Here is a 25308-nt window from a genome sequence, read left to right as displayed (position 1 = left end):
TATGAGTTCCAAAGTCTTATTATATCCAAAGTGCCTTGCTGCTGGAAAGTCATGACGTGCTTGAAGAACACGTAAACGTGCTTCTCCTTTGGACTGGATTTGCTTGAGAAAAGTTGAATCAACAGTCAATGTTGATTTCATTGCTCGGAGATGAAATTGCTCCGGTTTCAAGAGGACCGTTCTTTGTTGCTCAAAAGCTGCATCTCCTTCTTTTGGTGCAAAATAAGAACGTCTAGATAGGGCATCGGATAAACCTTGTTGTTTTCCTGGCCGATAAGTGATAATGAACTCGAATCTTGACAAAGACATACTCCAACGAGCTTGACGACGATTCAACACGCGTGCTGACATGAAATACTCGAGGTTCTTGTGATCTGTATACACAGTGACTGGACTAGAAGCGCCTTCTAGATAATGATGCCATTCTTGAAAGGAATCCACGATCGCAAGAAGTTCTTTATCGTGGATCTCATAATTGATCTCGGCTGCTGAGAATTTTCTTGAATGAAAAGCTATCGGATGAAGTTTGTCATTTGTTCCCATTTGTGATAAAACTGCACCCAAGGCAAAATCTGATGCATCTGTTTCCATAAAAAATGCCTTGGAAAAGTCAACACGATATAAGACTGGTGCAGAGACAAACGATGTCTTCAAGGCTTCAAATGCTGCTTCCGCTTCTTGATTCCATTGAAATTTATCTTTACTAGTCAAGCGTGTAAGTGGAGCTGCAACTCGTGAGAAATCTTTGATGAAGATCCGATAGTAATTGGCAAATCCCAAGAAACATTGGACATCTCTTACCGTCCTTGGAATCTTCCAATCCATGATTGTTTGGACTTTCTTAGAATCCATCATGAGACCATCATTTGAAATGATGTATCCTAAAAAGTCAACTTGAGTAGTGTGAAATACACACTTTTCCATCTTGGCATACAATCCTGCATCTCTAAGTTTTTGTAATACTTGACGAACATGTATTTCATGTTCTTCGACGTTCTTAGAATAGATCAGGATATCGTCTAGATAGCAGACGACAAAATTGTCTAAGAATTCACGAAATACATCATTCATGAGATGTTAAAAAGCAGCTGGTGCATTCGTGAGTCCAAAGGGCATGACATTATATTCGAAATGTCCATACCTGGTTCGAAACGCAGTCTTCCATTCATCTCCTTCTTTGATCCGTACTAGATTATATGCTCCTCTTAGATCTATTTTTGTATAGATCTTAGCTTGATTCAACTGGTCAAGGAGTCCTGATATCAAAGGTAATGGATACCTGTTCTTGATTGTGATCTTGTTGAGTCCTCGATAATCAACACACATTCGTAAAGATCCATCTTTTTTCTTTATGAATAGAATTGGAGCTCCTGCTGGAGATTTTGAATGGCGTATGAAATTCTTCGCTAAATTCTCGTCAATATATGTCTTGAGTTCAGCCATCTCATCTTGCGATAAACTGTAAATTGGTCCAAATGGTGGCTGAGTTCCTTCCTTGAGGTCGATTGAATAATCATATGGACGATGCTCAGGAAGAATATCTACATTCTTTTTCTCAAAAACGTCTTGATACTCCTGATATTGACTTGGAATGCCACTTGAAGTCTTTACGTTTTCAGAAATAGGTGCAGCATAAATAGCAAAAGTTGATCCTTCTTTTGCTGCGTGTATAAATGCTTTTGCACCTATCAGTACGGGTTTTACTGTACTAGACTTATAATTTTTTACTTGGTTCGTAGAACTATTAATAACGCTTTTGGAAAAGTCAAGTTTACGTGAATTCCAATCTATTCGAGGGTTATATTTTTCTAGCCAGGATAAACCTAAAATAACTGGATTTGACGGGGATTTAATTATGTTAAAAGCTATGTAGCTATCATGACCGTCTATTGTTACTTTTATAGGATGAGTTTCATGAGTGACATCTCCAGAAGATAAGGGACGACCATCTATGACTTCTACATGTACTGGTTTAGGTTTCTGTACAAAGGGTATTTTACGACTTTTAACAAATTGTTCATCTAAAAAACATGCTGAGGCTCCCGAATCTAATAAAGCAAAGGCTTTGTAATTCTTAGGTCCTAAATATAAGTCTATTATAAAACAAGGAGAGGGTTCTAAGGAAAGGATAGGACCTTCATTAGGAATTGTACAAGGTTCCAGCTGCACGGTCCCTATTGTAGCTGGACGAATCCGTTTTCCGACATGTTGTCTTCTTTGACCGTCGTACCCCTCATTTTATAGTTGCGTCGTTTCTTTGGACAATGTTGAGCAGTGTGCTTAGGTTCTCCGCAATATAAACATAATCCTTCTTGACGACGACGAATCTTTTCTTGCTCAGTTAGAGGTTTAAAACGTACCGCGTCAATTTGCATGTCTTCTACTTCCGAATGTACGTTTGGCAAAGATGTTGATGTTGCCATTGAGTAATAACGTTGAGGTTCCCGTGAATGATTCTCAGATCAAAATTCAAAAAGTCGATTATCACATTTTACCGCAAAATCGATTGCTTGACTCAAAGTTTGAGGATCAGGTAAGTTGAGCATCAATTTCTTTACTTCGTATTGCAATCCATAAAGAAATTGACTGATGAGTGCAGCATCATCCCACTTGATGTCAATTGCAAGTTGTCGAAATTGTGAAGCATATACTGTTATTGAGCGATTTCTTTGTCGCAGAATTCGGATCTTATTTGTTGCAACACGAGTTGCATCGTGTTCACCATACATAGATCGAAACTCCGCCAAAAAAGCTTCCAAATTGTCCAATATTAGATTTCGTTGTTCAAGAAAGGACGAAAACCACGATAATGCAGAACCAGAAAGTAGAGTGCCAATAAACCTGACTTGTGATCCTGGAGTTGGATAGCTTTGCGGTTGAAGTTCAATTGCCAATTGTACTTGATTGATGAACCCTCGAAACTTTGATCTCGTACCATCAAATTTCTCGGGTAAGGCAATTCTTGGTTCTCTAGTGCTTACACGATGTTGTACAATTGGAGAAGGAACGTGATTTGTTGTAGATGTTGAAGCAGCTCCGATCATCTCTATATCCCCACTTTCTGCCATTCTTGTTCTTTCCTGTGTTGGTGAATTGAGTTGATGCATCGCAAGCATTAACTCCCTCATTTGCTCTTGCATTTGTGCCATTTCATTCTTCATTTCAACAAGCTCTGCCATAATAACACTAAGAAGAAAAATTTGTTTGATACTGCTCAAGACAAAAGAAAAGAAAGACTTGATAACAAAGAAGATACTAAGAACAATATCAGTTTAGAAGTGGGTAATCCGTAAACTTCCAATACGCTTATGTCTTGTCAAGAGAAAGGGGTAATCCACTCTTACTCAAGAAAAAACAAAGCTCTGATATTGTAAGTGTACTCTTGTCAATCTGTCAAGGACAAAGACTCGATAAGGGAAAATATACACCAAAAGGCTATCTCGATATAATAAGTCAAAATATAAACAAGTAGGTATATTAAAAGGAAACTGGAATGGCTATTGCCACAAGACAAGAAACTAAAGACTCTTGAACCTGGACTAGAAGCAAGAAAGGAGTTGACAAGAGTGAAGAAGCCTTCACTCTTGTCTCTATATATACTATCTAACTAGGGGCTACGTGGCGACGTTCTATAGGACCTCCAATATGTTTTGACTTTGTAGGACACATGCCTTGACTTACAAGGTAAGTTTTTCTACGTGTGGGCCACATAGTTAGCTTGATCTTCAAGCAAACAACATGTGTGGCACATGGCCAACTTGTTGACTACGTTTCTAATCCAAAAAGTCAATTAAAGACACCTATGAAGTCAAAGCAGCGTCTAAGAAGTTTCTAGGAAGCTTCTATATTAAATATTATAGAATTAACTTACTTTTATCTACTTTTACTTACTTCTACCTATTTCTATATGTAATTATTAGCTTACATGATTATGGCCGTGACACATTGAAGCCATCAGGTGTTTCATCCGCGATCCGTTTTAGATGCAAAATCTTAGCAACTTCAGTTTCTGCCAAAAATGTTCTAGGATCAGGATTCATTGTAAACGTTTCTGGTACTTCAAATATGAGTACTTTATTTCTTTGTTGATTGGATACTCCTCCTTGAAGAGATGAGAATATATTTTCTTCAAAATGACAATTTTGCAAATGTGCATGTAATAATGTGCCAGTTGATGGATCAACAATACGAATAATGTTGAGTGAATCAAAACCAACATATATGCCTTCTTATCGATGAGCTCCAATCGTATGTCCTTGAGGTTCTGGTACTGGAATCCAAGCACGGCAACCAAATATTCGTAAGTAAGATACATTTGGAACATGGCCTGAAATGAGTTCATGTAGTGAAACAATTTCAAGAGAAGAAGGGCAGAGGCATATTAATAGTGCAGCATGTAAAACTGCATGACCCCACATAGATGCAGGTAAATTTGCGTGAAGGAGGAGTGGCTGGGTAATGAGTTGTATATGCTTTATAAATGACTCTGCAAGTCCATTTTGAGCATGTTTATATGGAACACAACATATCAACTCAATTCTTGTTACAGTACAATAGTCTTTAAAAGACTTTGATGCAAATTCTTTTACATTATTTATACGCAATATTTTTATGGAATAATCATGAAAATGTGCCAAAAAATGAATAAGCATAGATATAAGATTGGCAAATACCATGTTTCGAATTGATAATAATGAAACATGTGTTTGTTTACCTAATGCATCAACAACGACCAAAAAATAACGAAATGGTCTTGATATTGGATTAATAGGACCACAAATATCACCATGCAATCTTTCAAGCATTGGTGGTAATTCTTATAGAAGTTTTCAAATTGAAAGCCGAGTAATCATTTTACCTTGCATGTATGCACGACATAATTCCATAGAATCTACATCCGCATGCTTTAAATTATGTCTAGCTATACATGGAATGAACTTTCTAAATAATGTGGATCTTGGATGTTCCAATCGTCCATGCCAGAGAGAAACATGACTCTCTGTGATAGATGATGCAAAATTAAATATAATGGGAGACCGAATCATAATTCGATATAAACCATTTCTTATAGCAAAAGCTTTTTCAACAATTTTATGGTTCTTTGCAAGAACCAAAATCTCTTTTCTATTTAAAATGGTGGTCGAGAGGTGATAACCATTAATACGCATATCTCGGTAGCTGATCAGACTCCAAGGTGCTGAAGGTGCAAACATCACATGTTTACATTTTATGATGGAATCCGTAGGTAATTTTACCATCACTATGCCCTCTTGGAAACAAAACGCATTTGTTCCAACCATAGTCATCATATTTTTAGTTTGCTAAGTTGAAGGTTTTTCAATAAAAAATCGTCTATCTCACAAGATAGTATGTGTTATTGCAGAATCAATGAACGCATCATTTGATTCATTATTAAAGGTTTTGTCATTCATATAAGCCTCTAAGTCATCAATACCAATTGAATCCATTGATGCATCCATGGTATGAACTTCATGAGCCTCAACTTGTAGTTTCTTATTTTCTTGGAATATTTTAATAAAATATTCTAAAATACAGCAAGAATGTGCTAAATGTCCAATCATTCCACACTTATGGCAAGAATGCATCTTTGATTTTTTTTTCTACTATAATTAATAGTAGAACGTTTATTCTTTCCATATGGGTAGAAATAGTCATGACTATGACTACCCTGATACATATGAGCATGTTTCCCATGTTTATATAATTTCTTCTTAGACTTTGAAATATTAAATATATCAGATTTTGGAATTGTAGTTCCAATAGGACGAGCTTTTGCATTGCACAAGAGTAGCTCATTTTTCTTCTCCGTAAGAAGTAGATAGGATATGAGATCAAAATGACTCTGAAATTTCATGTTCTTGTATTGTTGTACAAGCACAGCAGATACAGGAGGAAATATACATAGAGTTTTCTCAATCATTTCTTCTTCAAAAATACTTTGTCTACATAATCGTAATTGTGAGACAATACTATACATTTCACTATTGAAAGCATTTAAATTTGAAAAATCCAAGACACATAAATGTGTCCAATTATGACATGCACGTAGAAGAAAAATGGTCTTTTGATGATCAAACCTAGATTTAAGATTCTTCCATAGTTCTACAGAATCTTCCATTTCCAAATATTAATGTTGTAATGTAAGTACAAGATGACAATGAAGGAGAAGAAGTGCTTTCCAACGAATAGCAGGAGGTATAGAAATACTTATTGTAGGAGATTCTTCAAACATAACGACATCCAAAAGTTATTCTGTAAATAAATTTGTTTTTGCCATTTTTGTCCATAATAGATAATTGTTTCCATCCTCAGTCAATGGTTGAAATAAAAGAGCTTGAAAATATTGGGATGTACTAGTTATAGTTGAAACCATAGTAGAAGCAGTTGAAGATGTTGAAGCACTCATTATAAATAAATCTATAAAAAAAATACAAGATCAAGTAGAAAAGTTGAGTAAAATATACCTTAAAATATAAAATCAAATAAAATAATAAACTTGAATTTGAAAAATAAAAATATTATTATTTATTTATTTATTTATTTATTTATTTTTAAAGAGGTTGTAGATTAAGACAGCAGAACAGTAATAAGATGGCACCAGTAGGTAGCGGTAGGGTGGCAGGGTGGTAGCGATGGGTGGCGGCAATAGATAGCGAAGGGCAGCAGGTAGCAACATCAGTGGCAACAGGGTGGCAACGGCAAGTTTGGTGGCACTTTGGAGCATAGCAAGGAGCAAGCTGGGATGGAGCTAGGTTGGATCAAGTATTCTAAGCAAGTAGGGCAGAGAGTGGAACAAGTGCTCTAAGCAAGCAGCTAATGTATGAGGGGCCAGCAAGAAGAGCAACAAGATCATGAAGCAAACACTGAGCAAGAGTAGCAACAGGTTTGAAGAGTCAAGACTAGAGCAAAAAAAATTATAATAGTATGTAGAAGAAAGTCGTGCTGATAACGTATTGAGAATGTTTTAGAAAGACACAAGAGTAATAGTAAGTTATACACATATACAAGAGTAGTAGTAAGTCATACACATAAGAGGGTTTCTAAGGAGAGAGAGCTTCACACATAAAATTCTATTGATTTGGTTGTGTCTCGTATACAAGAAGAGAAAAGGGGAGATGATAAACAACACTTCTCCACTAGACTCTAAATATTGTAGCTATGGTATTTACTGTAGTCTACAATAAATATTATGGAGAGCACCGGCTACATTTAATGATCTCAACATTCCCAATGCTTGCTCCTTTTGTTCCTCGCTCTTATCTTGACTACCGTCATTTCCACCTCAAGATCCTTTTGTTTTTAGCCTTAATTCTAGCCCTCTTATGCTTGGCCCTTGCTCTTGCTTCCTTTGTTCTTGGCTCTCATCCTAACCCCCTTCATTTCTAGCCTCTTCTTCCAATAAAAATGTAAGAATTAATCAAGTAGATTTTTTTTATTATATTCAAATTAGCTCCATCAGTGCTCGATGGATTCTGCAATTATATTTTTTTATAGTTGAGGTCTATATATAATTCAGGTAAATACTTAGATTAGTATTATAATATGTATTCCAATGGCATAGATTGGTTCCGAGATGGCATTGTGTGTGTTTTGTTGTTCAAAATTTGTGTCAATATGAAGCAAGTTGGATTAGCCATGAAATTAGAATGTATTTGAAGCATGTTATGACACAAATGTTGATGTAGTTGGCGAGTAATTTTGTTTCAATAAGAATATTTGCCTTTTTGTAAAAGCTTGGAAGAGCTTTTTAAGAGCTTAAAGATAAGAGCCTATAATTATCAGAATTTACTTGAAAATAAGTGGATAATTATTTTTTGTTTTTGTTTTTGTTTTCTTTTAATTAGAATGAAGTTGTGGTTTTAATTATGAATACTACCAATTTGTAGTTTTGAGCTACTATATTTTATATAATTCAAAGTTTTCATCAATCTTTTGTTGTGATTTGATACTAATTAGGTATGGTGATAGAAGATGGTAGCACCCTTTAAAAAGCTCTTTTTCAAACTTCTAAGTAACTAACAATGCCAAATCTTTTTATTGGCAATAAACACATCAATTGCAACGATGCCATCAAAGCATTACATAATAAGGGTGAATTTGTTATTAAGATGAAAAAAACAAGAGTGCTCAAGGTCAAAGACAAAGAAAAACTACATCCTAATGACATGGTGAGGAAGGCCAAAGGAAAATTTGCCCAAAAACAATCTCTAAAAGAAGATGGTGCAACAAATTTTGTGGTTAAAATTAACTACCAGTTTTATAGATGTTGGTTTATTTTGAATAGGACAAGGATTTGTAAAGCCTGAGATTATATTTGTCAATTGATAGTTTGTATTTGGCCTACAAATAGACCATATCCTATTGTATGATACATAATAGAATTAATTCCAAATGATTGTCTAATTATGATATGTACTTGGTTGATTAATCTAAGTCAATTCTAAATTGAGTGCTTCATGTAAACAACTTGTGGATTTCATTGATTCCCATCTTTCTCCTACTAAAACAAAGTGTTGTAATCACATATGTTCTACCAAAGAAAATAGAACACATGCTTCATGCAATACTAAGAGCTGAAAATGCTAGGACTAGAAACAAGGGAGGTAGAAACAAGGGAGGTTGAGATGAGAGCTAGGAATGAAGGAGGTCAAAATGAAAGATGGAAATGGAGGGGGGGGCTCAAAACGAGAGAGGTGGGGATGAGGGCTATGAAGGTTAAGATGGTTTCTGGAGATAGTACATTTTTCTAATGATGGTTACAATAGGGTGGATCTATTTAGTAAAACAATGGATCATTTTAACATTCTCCTATATATATATATATATATATATATATATAAACTTGAGGCTTCTACACATTGTAACTTCTTTTTATTGTAAATTCTATAATCCAGAAATTTCACAACAATTTATATAATAAATACTTTGGACTTTCGGTTGTCTGATCGAGTACCAATGTTAAGAAAGCAGCGAACATTGACCAACAACGCATGCATCTGAGGGAGCCAGCTTACAACCGGATTCACACCCGAGCGCTCCAAAATTCTGTCATCTAGCCCCGCAGCGTCGACGAAGCGTGAGGCAGAGGCCTTCCACTGATCAAGAGAGAAAGAGAGACAGACAGTCCGAAGCCAAGGGGGATCGTAAGACTCAGCGCAGCAGTTGTGATTCGCAACCCGACCGGGTGGTGGGGCGAAGTCGCATCAGGGAGGGCCTTTTGACGATTTCAAAGGGAAAGATTGCAGAGATGGGATGGGGCGGCACCGGCCACGCAGCGGCAGTACGTCTGGTGGGGGCACCAAATGAGAAAATCAGGTGTTGAATTGAGTCTTTTACAGGCCCAGCAGCAGCAGCAACCCAGTCACTCAATGGAGTCGCTCATCGCGATGCGAAGCTTTCTTCAGATGGTTCTGGACTCTTCTGGACGTCGGAGGCCTAAACTGGAGGAGGGGGTGGGCGGTAGGCTTCGGAGCTATCGATCACCGTGGCTGCGGTGTGAATGGGACAACTCCGTACCCGTCCCTATACCCGCGGAATTAGCTTTTTAATTTTTGGATTTTGTGCGGAGACCAGGTCCATTTCCACACTTGCCTCCCGCCTACGCGTAGACCCTCCAGGCTACTGCCCCTGCTAAAGTTCGTCTTGTGGTGCTCGCGCTCACTCCCGCCCCCGCCGGCCTTCCGTTCTTCACCTCCCACCCCGGGCTCCAGCTGCTCCCCTTGTTTTATCGCTTCGCCTCATTGGACCTTCTGCTCTCGATTTTGTTTTAACTTCCTTCAGTCAATTCTTGCTTCTAGTTAGCTTTGCGAAATTTCAGCGTGCGCCTCTTTCGGTATTATTTCTTAATTTAGCTTTCGTTGGAGGTCTTTGCAAGCTGTTGCAAGCGCTTGTGGCTGGCGCGGTGGAGCGGTGGAGCGGTTTTTTAATAGGGACGAAGTGATTTCCAGCTTTGTTCGATTTTGTTGAAGAATTTTGTGGCATTAGGCGTTTTAAGCTTCCATTGAGGATTTTTTTTGTGCGCCAAGCTTGTTATTGGAACGATTTACACGTTGGGATTGGAGTTCTTTTAGTTCCGGTGCAGCTGCGTCTCCATGTTCCAGGTGCGTGAGCTATCGATAGCCATCCGTATAGTTGCGTGTAGTTCGGCTGTTCAGCTATGGTGAGATCGGATAGAGTGAGAATCGATTGTTGAATGCGTAATGGACGAGTTCCGATTGTGAATTACTTTTATCAATGATGAACGGCGCATTGTGGATTGGAAGGCTGGTATCTTAACCTTCTTTTAACTCGGGCGTTACATTCCCTGGAGCTGAACACACAAGCTGATCATCGATGCTCTTGATTTTCCTCCGACGCAGCTGCTTAGAAATTTGTTGTGATTGTCGATGACGGAAGTAGTGTGCACTGTGACTCAGGTAGTCGTAGCGAGTGAGATCGTAACCTCCTCGCAAGCAATGCATTTGGTACGCCAGACGGCCAGCTAGCTATGATGAAAACTGAGCGGATCCACTGATTCTGAGTCATGGACTAAAGAAACAAATTGAGGCCCTTTAATAAGTTGGTTCCTTTGCGAGACTGCGTTACACCAGTTCTAAGTGTTCATCGCGAGAGATACATTTTCCCGATGCCAGTCTCGTCAGGATCCGAAACTTCAGTCACACATCTAAATTAGACAAAGTATATTATCTGTTAAGGTTGTGCGATAGAAACTTGAATAACGGCGTACGGTTTTTACTCTGCTTTAAAATTTGTAAGGACTTGCTTTCGAATGTCTAGAGAGGAGTTGGTGCGTGATTTGAGCGACTCAATTGTTATGCAGGTACAGAGGTGTGTCCACTGGGTAGGAGGCTCGTGAACGTGACGGGAGACCAATCCAACACATGCATTGTTGATCGCGCATTGAAGTTTGATAAGAGTTCGAGAAAATGTGGTTCGTTCCCGAATTTCCGAGACTCTTCTCGCGCGCTGACTACTATCAGCGCAGCAAGAGTGTGTGGGAACATACAGGATCATGGGGTCCTTCGCTCCCGGTGGCAATGGTCATGGGCTTGTTTTGTGCTTACGTGTGGGCAAAGCTTAAGCCATGGCTGTCGTCTAACCAGGTGGACAGAAAGGAATATATCCTACAAGATTTGTCCAATGCAAAAACGTTTTTGACGAGTCTTCACGACAGTTTGTGGAATTCGAGATCGCCTCCACAGAACACTGAGACGATATCGAAAGCTGGAGAGGACGTCCTCTTGCAAAGAACCGCTTCGCGCAAGAAGGATGGAACTAGGAAAACTTCTGAGTCGATTACAGGCACATTGACAATCGGAACGAGTGTGGAGAAAAGTGAGGTTTCAAGATTAAGGCGTAAGCTTCGTCGTGTAGCGCAAAAGGAGCATGTGCATGAAATTTTGGAAGGTTCTGTACTCTTGCAAACGCGCCTTCCAATCACGTCTAGCCTTTTGAGCGAGGCGTTCGATTTAGCTCGCCAAGCTATCGCCCTCGACCCACAGAGCACTCTGCAGCTGGGGGGCTGGGGTGTTATAATGCAGTCAGGTGATTCAATTTGAAAGCGACCCTCTTCATGATACTAGATTTCCTTGATTACAACTGGATCGTTACATTCTCTTACAGTCCCCAGTTTACTTAAATTTGAATAATTTTGTGATTTTCCCTAAGCTATTGGTGCGATAATTCATTTACTTTGAGATGCAGAGGGCGAGATTAAGCTTCTACGACTTGAGGATGGTGATGCACCTGTTCTGTTTGATTCATTTCGTGAAGAAGGTATCTTTGATTCGCATTTATCTCTTGTAGGCTGAATAACTTTACTGCAGAATGTTTGTAGCAACGTAATCAGTCGACAAACCCTTCTTCAAAATAGCAGCTGATGATGAATAACGATGTTCTATGCATCCTCAAACCATATCGTATTGCTTTTCAAGTGTGATCTAACTTGTACCAACTGGAACCTCGTCTCATTCAGTTTTCATTCCTCTTTTTCTGACTAACTTCTGTAAATCCTTGAGGCATCACTGAGTTCGAATGCTCTCATTAACGCCAAGAATACAATGCGTTCGTGTACATTTATTTACACCAAGTTGTGGAGTTCAATTACACGGCCCCACTAGGAGAATTCTGAGATGAGCAGCGATTTTAAAACGAAGCTCAAGTTTATTGTCTGTCTTTCCGTTTAATCAACTTGGTCTGCTTATTTGTGGAATTGTCGTGTTGAGCAGACCTAGATTTGAGGGTCGAGGGACTTTTTCTTCGAGGAGTACAGATCAGGGCAATCACAAGTGAAACTAGTACTGTACTCAGAAGCAAAACTCTTCTTAAGGTAGCCGTATGTTGGTGCTAATCGGAAGCTATCTTGGATGATGATTCCGCCTCAGCAGACACTTCAGAGCTTGAAGACCTGGTGCATGTTTAGTTGCTTTGTAAGGACCAAAAATTTCATGTCAGTATTGTGCACAGAAGCAAGATGTGCGGAAGATTAACTAGGTACCATCGCAGGACGAAGCAGGATGGATCGATGTGCTCATAGTGTGGCCGCCTTTTGTGACGCTGAGCAAATCTTCACTCCTCTACGCGACCAAAATCGTCGAGTTTAAAGGCGTGGTTGTTACATTACGGAGTAATCTTATTCCAGTTTCCTTCAAACCGAAACCTAAAGATGAAGGTAAGTTTCTCCATGCTCCAGGACATTAGATTCGCCATCTACAATTTGAAGAAGTTTGCTCTGGAAATTTCGCATTTTGAGAATTACATTTGAGAAGAGGTAGTGATCCTTGATTCAGCAATTCTGGATCAAAGTGGTACTTCAAGCTTGATGGACATTGAACATTTATGTGGCAGACCACACAGGCTTGTACCTCGCAGCTGCACTGGCGTTTGTGGTGGCCCTTCTACCGAGTTCCTTCTGGTTGCCAATCCTCGGCCAGATTGGTGTGATGTTTCTTCCAGTGTTTCAAATGGCAGCTATAATCCTTGGTTGGAACTTAGGTCACTTTTTCCTGCTTGGAGAGTGGCCCAGTACAGGAGGGTAAGCAAATGGCACAGGCCTAACATCATTTCGATAGGCTACAATCAATGGGCAGGTACTTTTATACCGTCTTTCTCATTTTGTATAACAATTCTTGATTCTTTGCACAGCGATCGCGAAGTGAAATTGGATTCAGAAGACGAGTTGAAGGAATTCGGCGACAACCTCTACAAATACATCAGTCCATGGGACAGGTAGACATGTAGGCTCATATTGCAAGACCAATTTCAAGGTTGCGTCAATCAGTGTATGACAACAGCCAGGTGATTGGATTTATCTGTAGCTCATGATGAGTACTGCTAGAGGTAGACTGACATTGTGAAACGTTGAATGCTAACTACCGAAGTGCGGTGAGGATGGAAATGAGCGATCTCCAAAGCCATCTCGCGAAAAAGTTGGAGTCGCAACCAAGTGTAAGCAACGCAGGGATTTATGCTCAACAGGCAGATTATCGCACGGAATTTTGGAGAAAAGGTCTTGGGGAAATGGACCTGGCCATTGAGATTGACCCGAAAAGAGAGCTACCTTACAGGTTCGTTGCAATCTTCAGAATATCTAGCCATGTTTTCCCCCACGAAATACTGATTCGAGACTTCTTATTGTGAGACGAGTCTTCATAATATTAGTGCAGTATGGTTGAGTTGTGCAAGTCTTATTCAATCAGTAACCTCGAAACTTTTCCCCAACTTTACATGTTATTTCCACATGTGGAGCCCGGTGATACCCATTGTTAACATGTATGAATTGAAAATGCCAGGATTCGAGGTTGCATCAAAGGATTAGCAGGAGATTATGAAGGAGCCTTAGAAGATCTGGATCAAGCGCTTAAATTGAAAACCGACGACGTCTTGGCACTCGTTGATCGAGGTGTATTCAAATTCTTGGGAGCTGACTTCGCTGGCGCCCTGGCTGATTTAGACCAAGCAATCAAGCACGATCCTGCTCAACCTGCAAATATTTTGAAGCTCCGAGACACGATTGCCAAGGTTGGTACATTGCAGATAATTATTTTGGGAATATACCCCCCCCATTTGCACCAGTAATCCTCGAACAATGTGAGTATGTGGCAAAGGTGGTCTGCACGTAGTCTTAAATCATCTGTGATTGCTACTCGATTACTAACATTGATTGATGCCAATCTCATCAGCAGGCTAACTTAGAGTACGTTATACTGTTCGTAGATTTTGGCTGACCGAGAGGAGCTTGCCAAGCTACGAGAAGAAAACCCAAGACTTAAAGCTGAATTGGAAGCTCTGCGCGCTAAATCTGAAGCTGATCTGAAGGCGGCTCAAGACAAAGCTGCCGCTGATCTCGAAGCAGCTCAAGCCAAGGCTGCCTCTGATCTCGCAGCAGCTCAAGCCAAGGCTGCCGCCGATCTCGAAGCAGCTCAAGCCAAAGCTGCAGCCGACTTAGCGGCTTTGCGTACCAAGGCTGAAGCAGAGGCTGAGGAACTGCGTTCCAAAGTCCAGAAACTCCAGAAAGATCTCAAAACCGCCCGAGATACTTTGAGCAAAGTGCCATCAAATCAAGTATGGCCATGATCTCGCACATTCTTGCATAACTTTTCATTGGCAGTGATTCAGGGCATCCTTCGAGTAGCTTTGTACACTCATTGACCTTGCATTTTACCATACTTTGCTGGGGTGCAGACATTGGAGTTTAAGTACAACAATCTCTGCTGCGAGAAGTGCGTCCGAGATATTAAGGCTGCTCTATCGAAGGTTCCTGGTGTGTACTCGTTACAAACTGTATATTGATCTCAATTTAGCCCACTTGGAAATACACCTGCAATGCCAACTATCATACATGGGGACAGTATTGATTCGCTGGGTATTTGGGGCTTCAATCTCTCTGCCATTTCACAAGATGTGGTTACCGAAAATCTTGACAATTTGGTCTGTCTTTTCTCCTTAAGACTTGTCATTACTGATGATTGAGTGCTGAGTTTGGTGTGATTTGTGCGTGCTTGTATAGGGGTAGAGTCAGTTACTGAGGAATTCATGGAAAACAAGGTGATCGTAACGGGCTTCATATCGGCCTCCGTTGTCCTATCAGTCTTGAGGAAAACTTCGCCCAAGAAAGTCATCTACATTGTTGGCGAAAACGTGCCTGAAGATCCTAGTTCCTTCGACCCAGAATCAACACCAAGGGACATGCATGATGCTGAACATGAAGCAGCATCCGAGGCACAACCTGAAGCTGCACCGGAATCCGCCCCTGCCCCTGAGCCTGCTGCTGAACCAACTCCTGAACCAGCTCCGAAGTCTACAACAGAGCCTGCAGCCGAACCAGCAGCAGCAGCAGCAGTACCCGACCCTACACCAGACCCGGCGGTCGAACCTGCACCAGAAACGAAACTGGATGTCCAACCGGAGGCTAGCGGCACAGCAGGACCTGCAAAAACGTCTGAACCTGCGCCAGAAGCGGAGACTGAACCTGCAACCGAAGCCAAATCGGTTGCTGAACCGGAGACCAATAGTACCACCAAACCTGCAGCAGAAACCAAACCGGATGCTGAACCGGAGACCTATGGTACCACTGAACCTGCAGCAGAAACCAAACCGGATGCTAAACCGGAGACTAATGGTACCACTGAACCTGCAGCAGAAACCAAACCGGATGCTAAACCGGAGACTAATGGTACCACTGAACCTGCAGCAGAAACCAAACCGGATGCTAAACCGGAGACTAATGGTACCACTGAACCTGCAGCAGAAACCAAACCGGATGCTGAACCAGAGGCTAATGGTACCACTGAATCTGCAGCAGAAACCTAATCGGACGCTGAACCAGAGGCTAATGGTACCACCGAACTTGAAAAAACGTCTCAATCTGCGAGCAAATCATAGATGCCAGCAGAGAAACTCCAGGAAAACAGCGGGGTTCAAGCGAGAAACGCGAAGTGAAACAAAAACTGGGCTAGCTGAAACGTTGATTGAATTGTTGCGACGACATGCGATGCAGTTGTAAAGATGCTTAGAGGTGGCGGATTGTGTAAATTTATCACAATGGAAATGAGAAACATGAACAACCACAAAATTATGCCTAGTACACTGGAAGGTAGTATATTTATTACTTCAGGTCAGGGCAGGAAGAGATGAGCCACAGACGCCACATTCGGTGGATAAGATGCACTCAAGATTTTGTTACTTAGATTGTGTCATTCAGACCTAAATTGGAGAAAATAGGTTAATATTATAAGTATGAAGGAGTGACCAACCATCGGGTGGCAATTGAATCTGTGCATGTCGGTGAAACATGGCTGAGCCGATAAAACTATCCACAACTATACACATCCAGGATCAGCGTAAGAACTACCAATGCTACGATAGTGAAGGGAAATGTACACTAGAGCAATCAGAAAGCTCGTGGGAGAAGGGGGAGGGGTGAAAAATCCCTTTCATTTTCAATGATACGCAATCGTTGAACGTGAAATCTATCGCCCACATGGATGGACGTGGGTCGCAGCCAAGCTCTATCCATCAAGCTTGAAATCAAAGGTTTATGCGAGAAAAGACAGCTTGTAATAACAATCTCCTGAAAGCTACCAAACATCCATGTCTTCGAACTCGATCTCATTCGTAGACTAGGGTAAAGGCTCTTGTACATTTCCAAGTCTGTTGAGGTGTAAGTAAGCATCAGTACCTGCGAGAAAATCGGCACCATTTTCCATTAAACTTGCTAAATTGCAATGGAGATCACACATACAAACTACACGTCAAGTCTACTTAAATGTAAAGAACAACAATGTAGGTTGATTAAACGGTTGAGACAAATTGAACGGGAGTCAACACTCGTATTGATACTTCCCACACAAGGAAGAATAATGGTAGGAGCCTCTAAAGACAAGTGTTTAGTGGAGGCGGGAAAACTAACCATATCCTTCCATGGAAATCACTTGAAGATCGCCTCCAAAATAACGCGCATACAGTCGGCTGATGGGTAAACCATAACCATATCCGGCCATAACGTTAGGCAACTCATGATCTTGCCTACCAAGTACCACGGGATTCTTCGCTGTACTGTACAAATACGTCCAGATTTTTGGTAGCCCACTCCTGGGAATGCCACCTCCTTCATCCGAAATCTGTCACAATTCAAATCCAACAGTCAAAACATGTCCTGCGATACACGTTCATTTTTTTGGTAACGAATGTAAATACAGCTTCAACAAAGTTTCCCGAAATACGGCGATAAACTTTCATGTTTTAACAACAGGTGCAGAGGTCTGTCGATATTCGAAATTTATAAAGCAAGACTCGCAAGCTACAACAGAGAAATAATTTGTCGCTAGTGCCTTCAAAAGCTCAAGATCTACACGTATTCGCCATAATAAATTCAAGAGCTGCACCTTAATTGTAACGTCTTCAATACCATCAGCTACTACAACACGAATCGGAGGACACTCGTGATCGGCATCTTGGAAACGCTCTTGAACAGCACGTAGAGAGTTTTTTATCAACTCAAACAGCATTTGGTGAAGGTGCGTAGGCACGTAACTACAAAACCACGAGTCATAACTTCACGTCAGCTTGTGCGAGGTTCTCATGTATACTTCTCAGAACCAATATCATATAGACGACATAGAAAGCTGTTATTCTATATGACCCATCTATATGATTACTTAGCCAATGACCAGGTCAATGGAGGTTGGGAGCATTGATCATAGATCATCCCTCTTTTCGTAGTCTGCCTATAAGAAGATTGGAGGGCAATAAAGACTTGAGAGCTAAATTTAGATGAGCATACTCCGACAACTCGGAAGAATCCTCTTTCCGGTCCCAAAAAAATAATAAAGAGAATGCTGGGTTAAACAATACTTACGGAAATACAAAATGTGGATCTCCGTAGACATGTACTTCAGGTGCACTCCCATATGTACGCATACATGCAGATCGAGCATCATCTATAGCATTTTGGGCAACTTCTACAGGAGAAACCTTTGTGCAAATAAGTCCGATCTGGTTAGGAGAGGGAGGAGAATTGTGCAATGCAACATGCTGCCCTGTAATAAACAATGGAAAAAGTTTAAAAGCATAGAATAATTGATTTTTCCCAGATCAATACTGGACAGTTCATATAACAAATCGAGAGTCCTCGTAGCTAATTGCAGGTGTATCAACATACTCTAGCAGGAACCATTTGATCGCCATTGAGTGTTCGATTGCAAGAATCATACGCGAAGTGGACAGGTATCACCGTATCATTTACATTTCTAATTTAAAAAACTGAAGCAAATATGGCACAACCGAAAAGAAAATATCTTACCAATGAGCATTCGGATACCAATTCGTGACAAGTAAAATCGGTCAAGGAACTGATGGATTTCAGGAATCTCGTTTAGGCCGACATTCCGACCCAAATCTTCCTTCAGTTGCTGAATCCCCATCGCCATAGTTGGCATAACATCATTATGCCGCATTTTAACCCTCGTTATAAGGTTGGTAAATCTTGCCACGTCTCCCACATTTTGAATTTCCGGGAAACTTCGAAGGTCCGTAAAAGAATCCACGTACCAATCACGAACCTGCAGAAAATTCCAGCGCATAGATAAGACTTCATTCTGTTCAAGAGCAAAGATTGGTGTGCTGGTAATTCCGCTTCAAGTTCCTAACCTTGTTCTATCCGCTACTAAATTAAGACATGATCATGATGCTTCCAACTAAAAAAACAAGATTAGCGAGCTAAGAAAAAAAAATCATTGGCAAAAAGAAGAATACTACTCAGTATCGTACGAACACAGAAAATAAATCTCAGCGGCAAAAATGATACTTTCTCTGATCAGGGCAACCTAAACATTAGGTCATGCTTCAAAACAAGCGACAGAACGAGATGTCCATAACAGTACTGTGGTGCCTGATCAGAACAAAAAGTTAAAACAAATCCCATAATTAAGAAGGCTAGCTACATCATCTGTATTCAACTGCTGATCTCGTCATTTACGGACAAGAAAAACATTCAAAATCAAGAATTATTATCGACACTACTAAATTAAAACTAGGAAACAATTCACACTAGTTTGAATACTCAAAAGTCGAGGAAACTTACTTTCAAGACAGGGGCTTTGGAAGAAAGTCCATGAGGTAGGTTCTCAAGCTCGGCCACTCGATGCGCTAAGCGAACAGGAAGCTCATTGTGCAGAAATTGTGACGACAATAATAGGTTCCTCTTCGACGGATAGGAGCCGAAATCCATCATGTACTTGAGACTCACCCCTGTTTGTTTCATAAAGCTGTATCTGTAGATGTCCTCTAAAACATCTCTAGTAACAGTATCCGCCAATCTCCGCACAGCAGCTCTAGCCGCCATGGAGAATAGTTTGAACTATTGAGGCGGACGGACAACTACAAGCTTGTGCGTTCAGCTTAGATAATCAGATTGAGAAAAGAATTGTGACTCCGACCACAAGGGAAAAGTTGATTAAAGGCCACAATTTTTTTGGCCTTCGCGCCGCTCTGGGTGTTCATACTACACAAGCTAAAGGTGAACACAAGAAACCTAAGAAGAATTTGAAAACAAAAGTATGCGATTCCGTAACAGTTACAAAGAATGTAACTACAAATGTCATGTATGAGACGCTATGAAAATTGAGACGCGACGGTCGTGGCTACGATGTTCGATGTGAGAAGCTCCGAAATCCCTCCAATAGTTCCGTAGAGCAATATGATGAAGACGGTCCTAACAAATATGAACTGCACCTCCACAATCGTCTCATCCTTGACTTCCAAAATGGAGCTACAAGCCGCTGTGTCCTGACTGCAAACACGAGGTGATGATCATTTCCTGAAACAATAATCCGTATGAAGATAACGGAGCTAATAGCGCGAATAATCTCCGCCAACTCTCTCACTCTCTCTGGCTGGAGAATTACAACATCGAACACAAAGTAACTTGATTACCAGCCAACGAGCTAATCACTGACCAATTCTGGCTGTAGCATTCTAAATAGCGCTATCATAGTGGACAAGTGCTTCTCCTCCACACAATCAAAAACAGCCAAACAAGACGACTCTGACAGAGCACAGAACAAGTACTATTACTACTAATAAAAGTCCTCCCCGGCCTACTATAAATTCGGTCTCAAGAATACTCAACGCTCACAGCATACAGAAAAAAAAAAAAAAAAAAAAAAAAAAAAAAAAAATCAAGTGAGGCACGCCTACAACTGCACTAAATTAGGTTCCACACTCTTGGAGCCGCCAAGTTCCACCTCGCCTACATTCTTTCCTCGTCCCCTGCGCATGTGCACAATCGTGTTCCGCTCGTATCGCTCCCCTTTTCTACCACTCCTCCCCCACTCTCGTTCTCTACATCAGCCAATGTTACCTCCCTCCACGAACGCAACTATCCTGATTCAATGGCCAGCATGCGCTGATCAAATCCTAACTCACTCCATGACTTGCAAAGGTACTAACCATATCCAAGCACCGAGGCTCGCCGTATGTGCAGCGACTCCTTCCTTTCACCGCGATTTCCCGTCGCTAAACTACAGAGACGCAAATCCGCTGCATCGAAGCAGTAGAAGTCCGCCTTCACGCAGAAAATTTCCTTCCGCAACAGGCAGCGCAACAGGATACGAGAAAAATGGACGGGGTAAGCGAGGCCAAAATGCGCAGGTCGACGACAGGGAGTGAGTGATGGCGCCGCAGAGTCGTGCTCCTCAATGAGGACGAAGCAAAGGGACGGGCGATGGCGGAGATGTGTAAGCAACGCGAACAACTCGGCTTCGCTGACGGTGCGTCTACGTCCATCAACGAGCTCGGGGATCACGCCATCGTTGGCGGCTATCCACGAACTGTCGGTCCCAATCTGTCCCTTTCTCCGTCGTGTCCAACGAACGAGACCGCGGCGGACTAACGAATCGTTCGTGGAGCCTGGACGTCTAGTTTGGACGTTAACTCCCACTTTTCGTTGTTTTCCGAATGAACCCTCTCGTCCGTTCAGTGGGTTTGTGTGTCAATGCACCAAGTGAAGTCTTTCACTTCACGTACTCAAACTTTGTCTTTGTATCGATATATTCAGCTATATATGCATAGTAATTTAATTGATTTATCTCACTTGAAAAAATAATTTAGGAAAAAAATATTACTAATAATAATGCGTGATTCATTTGGTCCTTCAATATCCAAATCACCCACCACTGAAAGGAATACATGGAAAGATCCTTCCATTCAAAACTACTACTTGGTGGGTGGCTCAGACTTATTCATGGTTTTTGAAACCTTTGATCCATGCTTAACATACTCATCTTAAATTGTGTGTGAAGTTTGGGCACATCATGAAAGGAACCCTTGTGGCCCCATTTCTGCAGTTGTCCTAAAGCATGGAAGATTTCATTCAAGTGGGTAGCAAGGAAGAAGACAAACAACTTTTTTAGACCCACATGGACCTCTTCACACCATGTATCCAAGTCAAAGTGGGACCATGCTTTGATAATATATATATATATATATATATATATTAAACTGAGGATTTATTTGCTATTGTGTGGTTCATCAAGCATTCCCATTGCATAAAGTGTTGCGTGAGGGGTTTTCTTCACACGATGGGCTACAATCTCAAGTGCATTACAGGTGGATAAGGTTGACATACAATTCATTTTAAAATATATAAAAATTATGAGGTATGTGCACACATTCTTCTCAGTAGACAGGATTTTTTTAAAGAGAAAATGCATGTTGGGCATAGGACTGTTACAGATTTTAGTTGTTATGGCTTACCAAAGTGTAACTTTGAATAAATTACATGGTTTGGGAGAGTATACCATAATACTTGAATTTTGAATGTTTGGTTGTGCTTTGTGGTTGAAGATTACACTACTATGCACTATTTATAAATCCACAAGATATGTTCTCCATTTGTATCCATCAAAAAATGTACTCTAGTGTATGAAATATGGATTTTGTAAACAGCTGCTTGCCTCCACAAAAGTGTTGATTAATATGTGCTCATTATGTGTATCATAGTTGATAATAATAATAATAATAATAATCAAATGTGTGCATATGACATGTTGCATGAAAGAAAGACTGGGATATGGGATCTCAGTAGAATTTCATTCTTAAGTATATATATCGTTTATTTTGACAATAAAAGATGTGCCATTTTAAAACACACAAGTAGGAATCAAAACATTGGCAATAAAAAGAGTCTCTAAAGCAATGTTCAGTACATATTTCTTCCTTGTGGTATTTTTGTAATTTGAGGTATTCAAACCTAGTTATTTATTTCTTAAAAGTAGTTTGTTACAAGAGATAACAAAAAAAATATTAGTTTCCTGATAGTTATACCTTAAACCACATCTGAAAATTCTAAGCATGTTGTACATGTAATCTTTGTTCCTGCCATCATAATCCTTTTGCCCCCCCCCCCTGGACCTTTGCATACATTTTTAGTTAATGACCTACAGTTACTGTAACTGACTATTTAAATTATTCTCTGAAAGAGTTATTCATACACTGGTTATGAATAATTAACATACAAACAAACTTAATAACTTAATATATACATACAACTCATTGCTTTTATAAAACAGGTATGGCTCCATTTATGGATTTTAAACCAATATAATAAATGGTTGTAATTTGATGGCAAATTTTATTGTCCAATGTGCCAACACAACAGTCAATTGAAGAAAATAAATTCCTTTCACCTCTAAATATGTTACAGTTAATTACTGATGAAAGAGAATCTATGTGAATTTGATTCATATGGATTTTTTTTGAATAAACACCCAAGAAATATAGTTCTCAACAATGTTACAAAAGTGAATATATATATATATATATATATATATATATATATTAAAATGTTACTATAGCAGTTAGTATTTTTCTCTCTAGTTTACACACACCAATTGATTTACTTGTTTATACAATCATTTGCTTGAAACTGCTTTGATCAGTTTTCTCTACCACTACCGCCCATTAGAAAAAACACAACATTATTTTATGCAAACTACATGTTTAGTTTACCATGCAGATTCTACATACAAGTCCTAAATTCCAAGTTCTTAATATTAATTTTAAAATATAACTCATAAATTCTAAGTGTATGTATACATTTGCAAGTGTTGCAAGTGTTACTATTTGTTTTGTTTGATTATATAGTATATATATATATATATATATATATATATAAATAATTCGTGTCATTGGGCACAAAAAAGGTGGCCAAGAGCAAATATTTGTTAGTTTATTTATTTGTTGGGAGCTTCCAAACTCCATGCCTTAGTGATCTTGTAGTGCTACTCTTTGCAATCTACGGCAAGAGCATGTAGATTTTGATCTCAAATTCATCAAAAGTTAAGGTATTGCTTTACTTTTGTTTCACTTTTGATAAAAACAATGTGATATGCAACCAATCAAAGATGGATTTTTGTCTCCTCTTGTTTATCATGTTGATTTATCTCCTCTAGTTTATATATATACATATATAATTGTGGCTTTCACATATCTACACTCATCAAGCCATTTATCATTTATTAATTTTCATTTCCATTTCTACACCACACTCTTGTTCCTCTCTCATTTTGCCCCTATCTTTCCACCTTTGCTAGTTATTCATTCAAATTAAGCCACAATATTTTGTTTTTTTGTTTTGTTTTGTTTTCTTTCTTTGTAGAAAGCATCACTAAACACGAAGAAAGAATAGAAATACAAAAATATCAAGCCAGAATAGCATACAATTCTCCTGAATTTCGTCTTCATAAATATCATTCCAACGAAAACCAACAAACATGAATGTTCTTTCAACAAAAGTAAAAGACAAAAGTAAAGCAAAACGAAAAAAGACAAAAAGGAAAAGTTCCCGTGTCGTAGACTCTTGGGCGGTGTCGGCACGCCGCTTGCTCTCGCGCGGCGTCGTTGGCCGTTGGCTCCAGCACCGCCTCCGATCCCCGGCGTTGCCGTTGCATCCACATCTATCTCGAACCCTCCTTCAATGGACTTCATCGTCCCCCCCCTCCCCCTTTCGGTTGCGGAATTGCGTGCCCCTGTCCAGAATCAGACCTCACAAATCGTCCTCTCCAATGATTGCGGTGCTGCGTCGCTGTGTGTGCGTGTTTCGATTGCGTAGCGCCTTCTGCCCTCCTTTACTGTCTCGATGTCATGGCACGCCGAAGTGCCCGATCGCACTGTAGATGATCGCCCGTGAGTCAGTTGCCGCCATCCGACCGTTGGGTTTCTTGAGAAGCCCATCGATGACGCGAACTGCAGTTGCTGGCGTTGGAAAGACTCTGGCGTTTGCTAGGAACTCAAGCAGGAGTGAGCGGCTTGGTTTTGGTTCATGCCTTGTGTGTTTGAGTGGACTCTCACTCGGCAGAATTTTCCAACGTTCGTTGGTTTGCTTTCCTTTACGTGCTGCTTCGACCCACTGTAAGCCTGTCGGTGTGTTCACGGCGGTGCTCCGAGGAAACTTGATCAGTCACTAAATCAGCTTCTCATGGCTGAATCTGTCGGACACAAGTTGAAAACCATTCACTTGATGAAGTCTTATTTATTTGAATGCCGTTAATGAAGCAAACTGCACAGACTGTCAACGGAGAGGATTGTGCGTTCGACTGGAGCCCGAGCAGCAGCAGTCGCAGCAGCGAGAGTCATGGATTAGTTCAGGAAGTGAGGAATGATTTGGACGATCAGTAGAACCAGAGCTGCTTTGAGTTCACGATCTAATTCAATCCGAACCAAGCTTCCTGATTCTAGAGGTCTGGATGTAGCACAGCTGCGGGATCTACTGATTGAAGGCAGCATGGCTCCCCGGTATTACCTTGTGGAATTGGTCCCTATTTACGTTCTTAATGTTTGAGGACAGCAATTTTCTGTTGAGTTCAGGTAGATAAATATATACGTACATATTTATATATATACAACTTTGAAAACGTGAACAGTGTTTCTGTTTTTGATTGTTTTTGTTTTTGTTTGTTTGTCTTTCTTTTTTTTCTTTTTTTCTTTTTAGTTTTTAGTTCTTACTTTTTTTTCTCATTCTTAAAGAATAATTCATAAACACTGAAACTGAACTCAGAGTTTAGAAAGTCTGTCAAATCGCTCAAAGTTAACAATATAGGCAAAGTTTACCTTCTTCAAAACAAATTCAAATTTTAGATTAATCTATTGCTTGAATCCAACATTTTTCTCATCCATCTAACTCTAAAATGTTATTGTTAGTGTGTTTATGTATGCACAACATTTACAAATTTGCTTTAACTATACTTGTGAAACTTATTTTTTTTAATGAAGCGTAATCAGTATGATTAA

The 25308-nt window shown here is 40.1% G+C and overlaps 2 protein-coding genes across 2 annotated transcripts; one reads left to right on the top strand and one right to left on the bottom strand.

Moving 5' to 3' along the window:
- The first annotated feature begins 9692 nt into the window (after window positions 1–9692).
- LOC112286523 (uncharacterized) lies at window positions 9693–16258 on the top strand. The gene is made up of 12 exons (XM_024528472.3): window positions 9693–10121; window positions 10841–11565; window positions 11725–11796; window positions 12249–12349; window positions 12526–12691; window positions 12868–13054; window positions 13165–13248; window positions 13401–13586; window positions 13812–14040; window positions 14236–14583; window positions 14704–14782; window positions 15029–16258. Exons 2-12 carry the CDS (start codon window positions 10947–10949, stop codon window positions 15829–15831), a joined length of 2874 nt encoding a protein of 957 aa, XP_024384240.1. The 5' UTR covers window positions 9693–10121; window positions 10841–10946; the 3' UTR covers window positions 15832–16258.
- LOC112286524 (pyruvate dehydrogenase (acetyl-transferring) kinase, mitochondrial) lies at window positions 16230–19810 on the bottom strand. Its single transcript, XM_024528473.3, has 6 exons — window positions 19103–19810; window positions 18323–18581; window positions 17879–18059; window positions 17406–17553; window positions 16931–17141; window positions 16230–16699 (listed from the first exon to the last, which is right to left on the bottom strand). The coding sequence occupies exons 1-6, from the start codon at window positions 19361–19363 to the stop codon at window positions 16641–16643; spliced, it is 1119 nt and encodes a 372-aa protein (XP_024384241.1). The 5' UTR covers window positions 19364–19810; the 3' UTR covers window positions 16230–16640.
- Window positions 19811–25308: the final 5498 nt, after the last annotated feature.

The sequence above is a fragment of the Physcomitrium patens genome, chromosome 9 (assembly GCF_059467195.1).
Source record: "Physcomitrium patens ecotype Gransden chromosome 9, ASM5946719v1, whole genome shotgun sequence".
NCBI classification, from domain to species: Eukaryota; Viridiplantae; Streptophyta; class Bryopsida; order Funariales; family Funariaceae; genus Physcomitrium; species Physcomitrium patens.
The sequence above is the reverse complement of the archived record's forward strand: the minus strand, read 5'-3'. Positions and strand labels throughout refer to the sequence as shown.